Source organism: Xiphophorus couchianus, chromosome 12 (genome assembly GCF_001444195.1).
Source record: "Xiphophorus couchianus chromosome 12, X_couchianus-1.0, whole genome shotgun sequence".
Classification (NCBI taxonomy): domain Eukaryota; kingdom Metazoa; phylum Chordata; class Actinopteri; order Cyprinodontiformes; family Poeciliidae; genus Xiphophorus; species Xiphophorus couchianus.
In genome coordinates this window covers 551,745-566,943 of record NC_040239.1, presented here as the reverse complement: position 1 = coordinate 566,943, position 15,199 = coordinate 551,745, and the positions used below count along the sequence as shown (strand labels likewise).

At 40.4% G+C, this 15,199-nt stretch overlaps 1 protein-coding gene across 9 annotated transcripts in view; it reads right to left on the bottom strand.

Annotated features, from left to right (window-relative positions):
- Positions 1–15,199, bottom strand: part of apba1a (amyloid beta (A4) precursor protein-binding, family A, member 1a) — a 75,903-nt gene that overhangs the window by 1,990 nt on the left and 58,714 nt on the right. For 5 of the 9 annotated variants that reach the window (XM_028032907.1, XM_028032906.1, XM_028032908.1 and 2 more), the window contains 2 exons: positions 6,161–6,280; positions 5,910–6,050 (listed from right to left, as the gene is read on the bottom strand). In XM_028032907.1, coding sequence (XP_027888708.1) covers positions 5,910–6,050; positions 6,161–6,280 — 261 coding nt within the window. Of the gene's footprint in view, positions 1–5,909; positions 6,051–6,160; positions 6,281–11,063; positions 11,679–11,966; positions 13,183–15,199 lie in introns of those variants that run through there. The other 4 variants (XR_003597482.1, XR_003597483.1, XR_003597481.1 and 1 more) reach the window with 4 other exon arrangements.

Below are 15,199 nucleotides of genomic sequence, written 5' to 3'. Positions count from 1 at the left end.
TGATCTTGAGCCCCAGAAAACACAGTTGACCAACACCAGCAGATGACATGGCACCCAAACCGTCACTGACTGGGGAAACTTTGAATGGACCTCAAGCAACATGGATTCTGTGCCTCTGCTCTCTTCCTCCAGACTCTAGGACCTTGAGTTCTAAAGGAAATGCAAAATTTTCATCAAAGAACATAACTTTGGACCACTGAGCAGCTGTCCAGTCCTTTTTCTCTTCAGCTCAGGTGAGACACTTCTGATGCCAGGAGTGGCTTGACACAAAGAATGAAACAGCTGAAATCCATGTCTTGCATATGTCTGTGTGTGGTGGTTCTTGTAGCACTCCAGCTGCAGTCCACTCTTTGTGAATCTTCCCCACATTTTTAAATAGATTTTGTTTCACAATTCTTTTCAGGGTGTGGGTATCCCGACTAGTTGTACACTTTTTCCCTACCACATCTTTTCCTTTCTTTCACCTCTCTGTGAATGTCTTTGGACACAGAGCTCTGTGAACAGCCAGCCTCTTTAGCAATGACCTTTTGTAACTTGACCTCCTTATGCCAATGGTCATCTTTTGGATAACTGTCAAGTCAGCAGTCTTCCCCATGATTGTGTAGCCTACAGAACTAGACTGAGGGACTATTTAAAGACCTTTGAAGGTGCTTTGAATTACACTGAACAAAAATATAAACGCCCAAATGTTTTATGAACATTTGGATTATGCAAGATATAGAGAAACTCACAATATATTTTCAGTAATTACTGATCTTAATATTGCCATTGATTGACAATCAATGGCAACTGATTGGGAAGAGACACTTGTCTTGGAAAGACAAGTCTATTCCTGTCTATTGAATGTATCTATTGTGCAGACCAATAGTCTTATCAGCTGTGTGTGTCGCTGGTCTTAGCTGATTCTGCAGATGGACGAGCTGGATGTGGTGATATTGAGCTGGAGTGATCACACGTGGCCAACGACGATGAGATCGATTTGCAGTAGTGCCAGTCTGTTGGAAACAAACTCTTAAATGGCCTATGGTACGATAATGGACATTGAGCCGTGCAGCTACTGCTCTGGTGAACATCCCTGCATACAACATGCCAATGGCACGCTCCCGCACAACTTGCTATGTCTGAGGCATTTGTGACAAGATATGACATTTAGGGTTGGCCTTTTTGTGTACCCAGTTCAAGGATTGTCCAGTTGTTGCTAATTTTGTCTGATCACCCACTGGACATGTCCCACCCATGCACTGAGTAAAAAAACAACTCTGAGTAAAGGTCACTGACAGGAAGTTGGATTAAAAATTATACACAAATCAAGAGAAATATTACTTTTGTACAATAAAATGTCAGCAAATGCTTATTTACAGTTGTTAACTCCACATGGCAACAATATTTGACATGGGGCATTTATATTTTAGTTCAGTATCATTAGCTGATTTGAGTGTAGCACCAGGTGTTTTCAATATTGGACCTTTTCACAATATTCTAATTTTCTGAGATACTGAATTTGGGGTTTTCATTAGTTGTCAGTTATAATCATAACCATAAAAGTATATAATGGATTATGCAAGTTTCTCTTTTTAAATGGAATTACTGACAATAATCAACCTTTACATGATATCCTAATTTTATGACCTACACCTGTAAAAGAAAACTTAATAAAGTTGAAAGTCAGAAGATGATGAGCTGAGTTCTGCTGTGGCTCCAAAACCAAACAGTGAAAGTTGCAGGTTCAATTCATCAGGTAAGATTTGTGTCTGCATTTTATTAAACCAGCAGCACATCAAATACTAAACAACCACTAGTTGCAAACGGAAAACCACAGCCTAAACTACGGGTGCCAGTTTTTTCACCTTAAAAGAAAATGTAATAAATGTTTAATTACACCGTGGAAGATGAAGCTGTACTAAAAACCTGAGTTTGTTTGTTGAGCTTAAATCCCGGATAGATTTTGGCTACTGTAAGGACTTCACTTTGAGCAGCTGATGTTATTCAATCTGCTTCTCTTGATTTTCATATTTAATTGGGAGAAAGCACAGCTGAAATGCTGTGCTTTACTTTTTTTGCACCAATATTAATATGAAAGTCTTCTCCTACACTGTATGATCACATACAAGATTGCGAAAAAGTGATTTTTTCAGTTCTTGCTTTTTTATAACAATGTTAATGTTAGATAAAGATAATCTGAGGAAATGTTAAAATAAAAGATTTCATCCTTTGAGAGTAAAAGCTATCCAAACAAAAATGGTTTTATTTGTAAAAGTTCTTGCCCTTCTTGTTAAGTCATGAATTCTCTACGATTGAACATTTTTAAACCTTTTTTTGGAAATGCTTTCAATTTCACAAGTCAAACCCAGACCTGACTATTACCTTACCACAAGAATACAACATATTATAAGGTCACAAAGCAACCCAGATCAACGTCTAAAGGCATTGCAGCTCTTACTTTGCTCAGTTAAGGCCAGAGTTTATGATTCAACAATAAAAAAGATACTAGGAAAAATTATCTCCAAGGCAAAAACCATTGCTGACCAAAATGAACATGAACACCAATCTCACACTGGCCAAAGAACCCCTCTTGATCATCCCCAAAGAATGGGTAAAGGCATTTGTTGAATGACAAAACAAGTAAAGTTTGGAGTGGCTTAGCCAAAGTCTTCAGAACTGAAGTATGATGTTAAGCATACGTCAGTCCATCTTCTTTCGCTTATCTGGAATCAGGTTGTCAGGGTAGCAGCCTAAGTAAGGAGGCCCAAACGTCCCTCTCCCCATTCACTTGTTCCAGCTCCTATGGGGGAATCCCAAGGCGTTCCCAGGCCAGCTGAGAAACATAGACTCTCCTGGGTTTTCTCCTGGGCCTCCTCCCGGTGGGATGTGCCTACAACACCTCACCAGGGAGGTGTCCAGGAGGCATTCTAACCAGACGCCCAAGCCACCTGAATTGGCTCCTTTCGATGTAAAGGAGCAGTGGCTTTAATTAGAGTCCCTCTCAGATGTCTGAGCTTCTCACCCTATTTCTAAGGAAGAGCCCAGACACACTGCGGAGAAAAACTATTACGGCCCATTGTATCCATGACTGTGTTCTTTTGGTTATGACCTAAAGCTCATGATCATAGATGAAGGTAGGAACATAGATCGACCAGTAAATCTAGAGCTTCGCTTTTTGGCTCAGCTCTCTCTTCACCACGACAGACTGGTACAGCCCCCACGTCATGCAGACGCCTGTCGATCTCCCGCTCCATTTTTTCCCTCATTCGTGAAAAAGATCCCGAGATACCTAAACTCCTCCACTTGGGGCAGGACATCCCCCCAAACTGGAGAAGGCACTTTACCCTTTTCCAGCTCAAGACCATAGCCTCAGATTTGGAGGCACTGATTCTCATCCTGGCCGCTTCACACTCTGCTGCGAACCATTCCAGTGAAAGCTGTATATCACGACCTGATAATGTCAGTAGTTTCTACAAAAAGCAGAGACTCGATCATAAGGCCACCAAAAAAGATCTCAACACTGCAGCTAGAAACTCTGTCCATAAAAGTAGTGAACAGAATCGGTGACAAAGGGCAGCCTTGGCAGAGTGAAACTCTCACGAGAAATTAGCCCGACTTACTGCCAGCAATGTGGACCAGACTTTGACACCATTCATACAGGGACCTAACAGCCCGTATCAAAGGATTCGGTACACCATACTCCCGCAGCGCCCTCAAAGGGTCTGAGGGACATGATCGAACACCTTCTCCAAGTCCACAAAACACATGTAGAATGTGTTGGGTGAACTCCAAAGCACCCTCCAAGACCCTGCTGATGGTGTAGAGTTGGTCCACCATTCCACAACCAGGATGAAAATTACACAGCTCTTCCTGAATCTGAGGTTTGTCTATCTGACAGATCCTCCTCTCCAGGACCCCTGAGTAGACCTTGCCAGGGAGGCTTTGTTAGAGGAAAATGTTATTTGTAATGCTATTGTGTAAGGAAAAAGTTATGGCAGAGATTCAGGTCACTCTGACTGGAAAGAATGTTTGCAGAGAGCTGGCTGGAGCTGAAAGAAGTCAGAAGGAAATTTCTGTTTGGACAGATAAGGAAAACAACTTGACAATGTGTTATGGGAACCTTCATGTGATAGAGCAGATCTTTTCGTTCATGGGAAAACACACAGTATGAATTGTGCCAGGATGACTGCATAAATGAAGGGAAACGATGCCATTAGTCAAAACTTTCAACTACACACATATAGAGATTAAATCCTATAAAAAGTGATGTAACCAACAAAGGTTGGGAGATTATGGATACTTCTAGACAATGTGCTGTATTGATTAAGCATTCGCAGATGTGTAATTAAAATCTCCTCCCATTGGATGGAGCAGTGAGAAATTCGAGTCCTGCATGTTTTTTATATAGTCTGATTTTGTCACTTTTATTCCCTAATAGATTCCCCTTTGGGATCAATAAATTCAAATCTATTCTACTCTATTCTATTAAGAGTCTGACCACAGAGTTGGAGCACACTCTGTGGTCCCCTTTTTAAATAAGGGGATCACCACTCTGGTCTGCCAATCCAGGGGAACTGCCCCTGATGCCCATGCAATATTTCAGAGTCGCACCAACCAACACAACCCTACAACATCCAGAGACTTAAGGGACCCATCCACCCCTGGGGCCTTGCCACCGAGGAGCCCCAGAGATGGGAGAGCCTGACCCAGAGACCTCAGGCTCTGCTTTCTCAATTCAAGGCATGTTGGGATAGAGGAGGTCTTCGGAATATTCTGCCCATCGATCCACAACTGGATCGATGGGTCCAGTTGTGGACCCATCTGATGGCATCAGCTGATGGTGTGCTGCTGATGGTGTATCAGCAGCACACCATCCCCACTATAAACAGTGTTGGTGCTGTACTGCTTCCCCATCCTGAAATGCTGACTGGTGGACCAGAATCATATCAAAGCCATGTGGAAATCTTTCTCCATGGCCTCTCTAAACCCTTCCCACATCCAAGTTTTCACTTCAGCAACCACATGGGTTGCATGCTACTTGGACTGCTGGTACCCACCAGCTGCGTCTGGGGTCCCACAGGCCAAAAAAGCCTGATAGGACTCCTTCAGTCTGACAGCGTCCCTCACTGAAGGTGTCCAACAGAAGGCTTGAGGGTTGCCGCCACGACGGACACCCACAACCTTGCGGCCATATCTCCGATATGCCACCTTGACACTGGAAGGTGTGGAACATGGTCTACTCAGACTTGATGTCCTTCATCTCCCCTGGAATGTGTTCAAAGATCCGGGGGAGATGGGAACACTATCGCCCAGAGATGGAAAGAAATCATGATCTAACATAAATTTGTTATAAAAGCATTACTGATTAAACTTTAAAAATTATGTAGCTTTATGTTATTTAAGCTAAAGTTTAATCAATAATACTTTTTATGTCAGATCATGATTTCTTGGTTAATATCAAGTTGTCATAACAAAGACATTTTGAATAATGTCAACTTTGCATTAAAAGTGTCATGATTTACCAAATGACACTTTATGACAACAGTCATAAATATTCATGAAGACCTCCTCATGTTCATGACAGGTGTTATGTCATATTTATGACAGTGTCATGACAGTCTTATTCACAACCCTTCAATTAAAGTGTTACCAAAAAAACAAAAAACAGAAGAAAAAGCAAGGAGTCAAAGGTTTTTTTTTCACAGCATCATAAGCTCCAGGGATCTGGATTGGGATTTAAGTTCATCTTTCACTGTTGTCAAAATTAATAAATCCCCAAAATTGTGTAAAAATGACACTTTCCACTTTCCATTTTTCCGCCAAAGGAAACTTTGAAAACAATGTCAGCACTCTCATGTTCAAGTTCTAAGCAGCAGGATTTAAATGGCATATTTTATCTCTAAATAAAGTATTGTGCAATGTCTCACCTCTCCCACAGCGTTGGACAGGATCTGGACAATTTTTTCATGGGGAGTTGCCACCACACTCTGATTATTGATCTCAATGATGCGATGGCCCACTCTTACGCCTCCTCTTTCAGCAATTCCACCACGCATAAGGCTACAAATCTGATGGATAGATGCAGTAGTTTTTTCAGACGAAAAACACAACTTGAATTAAAAAGTTGACAGACTATAAACATATTTTTCTAAAAGAGTAAAACACCAGCCCTACTCACAATGCCATTCTGTACACTGAATCCCAGCTGGTAGCGCATATCTGGCCGCCTGATAAGAACTGTAGTTACTGGTGGACATCTGACAATATTCAATTTTATCCGAGACTGGTTCTTTAGACCCTATACAAAGGAAAGCATGTAGAATTTGTTTACTCTCAAAATGTACAATTCATTAAAGATGTGAAAGAAATTTAAAATTAGCATAGCATGGTAAAAAAAAATTAAGGTGCCACAACAACATGTGCCCCCTTAAGTTTTCATATTGTGGGTTGTCAGTGCAAAAGGTCTATAGTCATTGATGACCGATAGATGAGCTTCCCTTGGTACCAGAACCAGATAGGATATTTTCCATAATCCTGAAACCTTCTCTTGGATCAAGCTAAGTTTGAAAAGATTTTGCAGAATCTCATAGAGCTGTTCTGCACAGGCCTTCAGGACTCTGGGACTAACACCATCAGCCTTGCTCTAGCTCAGTCTTTCCAGTTTCCTCTTCACCTGACTTCTAGAGACAGAAAAATGGAAGGGGGAGGCAAAGGGACCAGCAGCAGATGTAGACACAAGATGTAGAAGCAGAAGGATCAATAGTTGAGGTGGACTATAAAATATTTGAGGTGTGACCAGTCTAAATGTTTCAAAGGATGGTAGGAGGTACATTTGTAGTTGTTTGCAGTTCTTTTCAACACAGGCTGCCTCTGAAAAAGGGGTTTATATTACTCCAAGCAGAGAAACTAGATTGTGATCAAATATGGTCAAAGGAAGTCTTGCTTTGGAGATGTATAAATTCTAAACACTTGCAAAAAACAAATCCAACATTTGTTTTCTCTGGTAGTATGGCTGACAAGGTCAAGTGTCTCTGTTGTTGTATGATTGAACAGAGCCAGTTTTTTTCATCGGCTTGTTTGAGTTTTTTTAAGTCACTGACTCTGATGCTGCTAACCCCAACACAGAGCAGACTGCACTCTCCACAAAAGATGTAAATGAGATCTGCAGCATCTTGCTGCCAATACCAAAGGTCTAAAATTCCCTCAAGCAATACAGTCTGCTCCAACTCTTCTTGTGTACAGCTCCACTGTTGTGTCTTCAGGCTTGTGTCTCTCTACAGTAAACTGAGGTCTTCTTGTCAGATAAAGATTGATCAAAGTGATTGTCAAAGCCTCCGTCTTTGTATTTTGAAGATTCTGATAAAATAACCCAGAAGGCTTTATCCCTTCTGGACTTTGAATTTTAGAAAATCTGTTAAAAAACAACAAAAGAACAACAACAACAAACAAAAACACATTATTTTCTTTTACACACATATTACATGTGTATATATAACTCCCATTTAACAAGAAGAAACCTCCAGCAGATCTGGGTTCAGGATGTAACCCGGTGGTTTATTAGTTGTAAAATGGTGTTTAAGTATTAGTGGCTGTAAATTCCCACCCATGAGGGGCCCATAAACACACTTATGCCCTTTTCCCCATATTCACTTACACTTGTAGTGTTGCCTGGCTCATTAGTATATATGGGCACCGGGTGACCACGCCAAGTTATTGATTCTCCGAGCATTGGCTGTTAGGCCAGTCACTGCATATGGTTTTAGGTGTGAGTCGGATCTTTACTGGGTGAGCGCTGGCGCAGTGCTCAGGCTGATTGTAACAAGCCCTGTATCATTGGTCTGTCTAATTAGGTAAATGGGCTTTTGATCCATCACTTATGGCTGGCTGTGTGCTATGTCAGTGTCGTTTTTGGTCTGTCTGTTGTGACTTCTAATTGTTCTTTTAGGAAGTATGTATTTGGATTTCTACTGCAGCTGTCTGAATTTACCTCTTAGTGTGGTTGTGAGTGATTAAGGTACATGTTTTTAATTTTCACTTTTGTGGTTTTATTGTTAGCAGGCACTTTATTAATTGTCATTTTGTGTACTACAGATTGCTGCCATTGCATATTATGTTCTCATCTATGTGCCTTTTTCTTTTTCTGTTGCTAGGAGATTTGAAGTTTGTGTTGGAGTTTGTGCAAGGTGGTTGTTGCGCTTTAAAATATGGAGTTAAATTTGTTTCACAATTATTCAATAAATAAAAAGTCAAATAAATAAAAAAATTAAAAAAATAAAATTGTGATCAAAACTTTAGGATTTGCAAAAGAAAATAGTTTGAAACAAAACAAAAATCTTCTCAATAAAAAAATGAAACTGGTCAAAATCTTTTGAATTGTAATAATTCTTTTAAAAAAAGAAATTGTTAAAATCTTTTATTATTGTTATTATTATTAAAACCACTCATTTTTGTTTGATGAAGTGAAAACGTTATATGCAGAACATAAACTTTTATTTGCGTTTATCATACTGTAGTATTTGTAGAAACCGGTCTTAGTCTCGAGACCACTGTTGATGGTTTCGGTCTCGGACATTGAGGACTCCGGATTTTATTTCAATACCAGTCAAAACCACATCTGTGGAAATATCATTAAATTGTCAGCATATTGTCCAGTTTATTTGTTAACATCCTTGTTTTCACTGGATGCAAAACATGCTGATTAAAGTCCAAGTAATAACTTACTAATTAGTGTTTCTGTTTCCGCTGCCACCCGTCGCCTCCCCCTTTAATTCGCACGCGGCACTCTGAGACAGTGCAGTGTTTGTCTCAGAGCGGGAAAATATCTGTCTAATCGTAGGTAATAAATTTACCTACATAATGACAACATGTGAATTCAGCAACGCTTCGCTTTCAGAGACCGTGGGGAGTACGCTCCACTTTTAGCGTCACTTTGAGGAACCTCAAACAAAGCTGTGTGGAAGTGAAGTTAGCAAAGCTAGCTGTGCAGTGACAAAATGTTGCGTTTGTGATTAAATAAAGCTATCACTTACTGCGCTTATTGTGCGGAGGTGTTGACTGAAGTGTTGCACATGTCTTTAATACGAACGAGCCGATTCTTCTGAACGGCTCTTTACTATGAACATAGGACTGGAGTCTCACTGAGGACAGTTCTTTGTCTTTGTAGTGCTCCGCAGCAGTTATTATTATTCTATTTTATTAAATAGATATGTTTATTTAATCATCAAATAAATAAAATACAAGAACGTAAGATAATACACAGCGCATGCTCATTGCTCTTTGATTAGTTTCGTCACCTGTCATCTGCTGTCTGGCTTCATGCAGCGGGAGAGAACAAGAACAGTCACGGTTCTCCTTTTGCCTGGTTATTTTTTGCTTGTTGCTCCTTGGACAGTATTCATAGTTGACTGTTTACCGTTAGTGCATTGTCATGATTGCTATGTTTAGTGGTGCAGACAGTGGTGGTTTCTGACACAGGCTATATGAGCAACCACCCAGGGCGTTATCTTGTTAGGGGCGACATGAGACCTTCCATCCATCCATCCATTTTCTGTTCACCCTTGTCCCTAATGGGGTCGGGAGGGTTGCTGGTGCCCATCACCAGCTACGTTCCGGGCGAGAGGCGGGGTACACCCTGGACAGGTCGCCAGTCTGTCGCAGGACATGAGACCTCTGCAGATTATAACTCAGAGACGGAAGCAAAGCAAAACAAAGAAGAATTTGAATTGATAATTATAATTTATTTCAGCTCTAAGCATTTAATATCTAGGTGTTCTTAGGAAAATGTGGATCTTTCAGATCAATTTGAGAAGCAGTTTTTTTTAATCATATTTCACATTTTATTGTGTCGTGTAGAGCGGGGCGTTGGTCTTGGTCTTGACTCGGTCTTGGACCCTAAAAATCTTGGTCTTGTCTCGGTCTCGGGTTAGGTGGTCTTAACTACAACACTGGTTTGTCAGAATTTTTTAGTTTCTGGTTGCTTGCAAATCTCACATTAACATCTTGGGTGGGGCCTAAAGACGAACGATGTAAGACATGTCCCTCTTGATTAGCGCTGACTAAAGCGAATGACTCTGACTCCCTGCGATCTCAGAACTCTTGTCCTGAACTGCAGAGGTTTCTACTTCAGTTCGGTGATGGGACACAGAATGTGAATGGTAAGTAATCTTCACAAAATTACACAATTTAACAGCTACTAAAGTGTCCACCCTTTTTTCAAAGAAGCCTTGCACAACTTATGACAACAGTCACATATCTTGTCTGCCACATCCCTGTTAGCATATCATGCTAGCTAATGTTAGCACTAGGTCAAGTGCGTAAACTAGGCTTGTGTAATATTCACTTGTTTTATGTTGAATTGTTATGTCATGTTGAAAGTGTGCAACATAATAAGTGAGTTCTAATAAGTGTTGCAAAATGCCAACTGTATCTGGAGGAAATACGTTAAAAACTGTTATGTAATGCCTCCTTGTGTGTATTAACTAGCATTGAAGCTAAAGTGGGTCAGTTTCTTTTTTGTCTCTCTTTCGGGGTGAGATGCGTGTGGCCTATTTGCATAGGTTCAGGGTCCTTTTGATTCTGTGGAGAGGAAACAAAGTGAATAGGCGAGGAGATAGAAAACGTTCTGACAGGTGGGTTTCTTCGGTTCCTTTCCTTTGTTCTTGAAAGGATTCTGTTATCTAGTCGAATGGTCTGATTAATTAATTCTTCCAATGTGTCAGGTTCATTTAGTGTGGCCAATTCATCCTTTATTGAGTCATTTAGGGATTGAAAATAAGTGCTATTTAAAGCGGCGGCATTCCAGCTAGAGACAGCGGCTTTAATCCTGAAATCTATAGTGAAGTCTGCTACAATTCTCTGTCCCTGTTTAATTGTCCATAACTCGTGAGAGTTGGACGTGTTATCAGGGTCTTGGTGATTACTCAATTCTTGTAAAGTGGAATCATGGGACTGGATTAAGGAATGTTGTTCAGACAAAGTTCTCCTGATAGTATCTGCGGGGTTAGACTGTAGGCCTGAGTGTTCTGTCATGATGAGTCCAAGTTTCTTTACAAACATACAGAACACCACCAGGAGAACAGATGATCAGATAAATAAAGTTTATTTTAACAATGATGAAAAATAAGATTGCGTAGTTCTCGTCCTTGTGGATGGCAACCAGGGTTGTCTGTAGAGCAGTGAGAAAGAGATGGTGAGTTTGAGGTTATCGAAAAGTGGAACTCCAAGAAGAATTAGATTGATCTTACTTGAAACAAAGATTAACTTTCGCCAGGGGGCTGAAACGAAGATGAACTTCCACCAGGGGGGTAATACAGTGGTTTCTCTTTGTAGGTGTCCTTGACACCTTTGACTGGGAGACAATACTCTGCATTGTCTTTTGTAATGCAGAGTATTACAAAAGACACTGGTCTTGACCGACCACACACTGGTGTGTCAAGACCAGTATCAGGTCTTGCCGGAGTGAGTTCTTTGGGGGTAGGTGTAGAGGATGGCGGACAGGTAAGTTCAGGTGCAGAGGGTATGAGGAGCAAACCGACTGCCAGCTGAGAATCTAGGAACGATTTATGGTTAATCTGCAGAGGTGAAGAAGGGACTCGGGCACCAGTGGATAACAATCCACAGTGTCAAGAGGGGAGAAATCCAGAAAGCCAGGAACTTGGGCTTCACAGGGGTATTTCCAAGGCGTCACAAGAAAACACCTGAGAGAGAAGCAACACGAATATGTTACTAGAAGCAACTTCAGAGAAAAACACAGAGAGCAAGCTCGTAGGGGCGCAGAGTACCATTACTGGCATACATTCAGGTGTCGAAGTGCTGGCAGCCTGCTCCTCATATACTCCTGGATGATTAGGTTCTTTTGATAAGATTGCATCTTTATTCTGCTAATATGACTGCATTCTCATAATTAAAAATATTTGTAACCTGGCTTAATACTCCATTATACAACCCACAAGAGGAATGACTGAAATAAAGCCACTTTGTGAAAGTATTTTCTGTATTTGTTTTATTAGAAAAGAAATTGACGGTGACTAAATTTAAGTCTGTTATGAATAAACTGTTCAGTAATATCACCCAGCATTAGGATGATTGCAGTGTGGCTATTAAAGTCTGCAGGTAGATTTTTGCATATCTGGTCCTCTGGTTTTCAGATCCCAATTTAACTGAATACTGTAAATAAAAAGTTGGTCCATGTGATGATGATCCAGCTGATTGTGGACTGATGGACCGTACCGGTCAGAAGGTCCAGGTGCTTGAATCCAAGGGAAAGGTAATTTAACAACATGAAGATCTCAGGGGGCTGATGGAGTGGAGTTGATGATAGTTCCTCTCTGTCCTGGGTGAACATCATAGAGCTACTCAATCTACGGCTCAGAAATGACTTAATTAGTTTTATGATGCAAACCTGAAAGATATAAAAATACCAATAAGTGATCAGATTTACTTACTTGTGTAAGTAAATTAAAAACAAATAAGCCCTAAAACTCTTTTTGAGCGTTTTAATTGAAAATAAATTGACAATACCTCAGGAAATTAAATGCTTAAGTGAAACTGTTCCTATAAGGGAAATTGCAAAAAATATTTCAGAAGTGTAACAACACTGAAATTACTGAGAGTAAACTGAAATATTTAGTATTTAGAAAATGCATGTTAAAATCTGAATATTCTTTTGTAAGTATGTAGCTGAAATCAATTTAAACTGCTAGCAGACACAGTACAGGGTACGCTCATTATCAGTACTAAAATGAATACAAAAAATTTAACATAAAAGAGGTATTATTAGTTTGAATAAAATCAAAGAAACCGACTTGCAGATATATAGTTAACCAAATACACCTGGCCCTTAAAAGCAACTTTCCTACCTGGCTATCTCTGACTGGATATCTACTCATGTCCTCATGTTCTGATCCTCTCTAGGTGGAGGAATTGCTCTGTTCAGTAATTCCTACAAGCCTGTCCTGCTTCAGCTTCAGCTTCAGCTTCCCCATTCTAGTATGACTCTGCTGGTCATACTAGAATGGGGAATTGTTAACACCAATTTAACTTCATAACATAACACAGCAAAAGGCATATTACATACTGTATAATTCGAAATAAAATTAAATACAAGATATACACACATCAATTAACAGTAAAAAAAGACATAACTTATGTGAATATCCTACTTCTGCCTGTGATCTACCAGCTTGGCTTTTCATGTTGCATCTGGAAGAAAATATATATTTAAGAGTTACTTTGCCTCCCTCATCCACAGCACTGATTATGTGCTTGGTAAATAAATAATCTGTACAGTCACTTGACATGTGGTGCAGATTAATGTGGACCTAATGACACACTGGTGCAGCGGTCAGGTGTGTTTTCCCACTATTGCTTCAATGCTAGCTAATACACACACACACACACACACATTTCATAACAGTTTTTAACACATATTCCTCCAGATACATTTGGTATTTCTGCAACGCTTATTGCAACTCAACAAAGGTGCGCTGGTTAACGAATTCAACATAAAGACAAGCAAATATTACTCAAGCCTGGTTTACAGACTTACAGACCATTGTGCCAACATTAGCTAGCATGATATGCTAATGGGGACCGTGGCAGACAAGATATGCAACTGTTGTCAAAGTTGTGTAAGATTTCTTCTTTGAAAAAAAGGGTGGACACTTTAGTAGCTGTTAAATGGTGTAATTTTGTGAAGATTACTTACCATTCACATTCTGTGTCCCATCACCGAACCGAAGTAGAATGCTCTGCAGTTCAGGACAGAGTTCTGAGATCGCAGGCAATCAGTCATTCGCTTTAGTCAGCAATATGGACACATCTTACATCGTTCGTCTTTAGGCCCCACCCAGGATGTTCATGTGAGATTCGCAATGGGCTCTTTGCACCTGCCGCTCTGACGTCACATCCGCATGCGCAAATACAGCTCATTTTTTTCCTTTTGAGTGACCATGACCGCAAGGAAAGATAAACTCGTATTTCAAAGGCAATTTAAGCAATACCATGAACACTGTTGTGTTCCACGGTGCACAGCGTCTTCTAAATATAACAGTCATTTAAGTTTTCATGGATTTCCAAGCGATCCTCACTTACAAAGATGATGGCTTGTCAATATTCGTCGCGACAACATCAAGCTAACATCGCATAGCAAAGTTTGCAGCCTTCACTTCCCTCCGGATCAGTTTCATCAGCCTAAAACTCCTGGCGGGAGAAGAATGGTAAAAAAAAGGAGCCTCCCTGTGCTATTTCAATGGAACAACTTCTGTGTTCAGCCTGGAAGAGCCAGTGTATGGGAAAGAGTGAGCAGACTAGAGCCGGACAGCGGCGCAACTGATCCGCCTGTGGAATGCACATATGCAGATCACGATTATTGCTCTGTCCCAGAACCAGCTGGCCTGGACATGGTAATAAATGAAAACCATGAATTAAAAGAAGAAATAAAAGCCCTAACAAGTGTAAAGGAAGAATTATTTATTAAAACTTTGAACAAAACGTTTGGCTCGTATCTTCCTTAAAAGCCCTGGATCCTCTCGGCAAGCAGTGGGCAGCTGTAAAACGAAACTAAACAAGGCGTGTTGACGTCACAGCTCACAGAGTTTAATTCATACAAAGCAACGCATGAATCAGTTAACAAAGCTGCAGAGGTACAGAGATATGCATTTTATTACAAAATAACAGACACACAAGGAGAGACAGACACACACAAACACAGAGACAGACAAAGGCGCCCACGTGGAGAAAAGATGGAAAAAACTCTCTCTATATTAGCGTTACATGTACTTTATACTGAGTAGGCGTTTCCTCACTTTAATATATGCAAAGAAGGCGTTCTGTTGTTCAACCAATCAGAGAGCCACCTTGGAAAAACGTAAACCTTCCCCTAAGTTTTAATGACAAAACTCAAGAGTCATTTTAGTTGTTAAAGTTATAAGTTAATTTCACAAAACCTATTTTACTCCCTTGGACTCAGCATCTCCCAAGATTTGAATCTTTGCCTTATCACGAACAATATTTAAAAGGTGTATCCGAAATTAAACATAGATGTTTCCAAGATTCGAAATCTGTGATCAACTCCAGATGCAGCTCAGAGCCCCTGGGAAACCCCCAACCTTCGACCTCTCGGCAGGGGAAGATATTATTTATGGCCTGTTAATTTAACGCCTTTCAAGAGAATAGTGTTTTGTGGCTGCTCTAAGTTACAGCCCTGCCAGGAGAATGT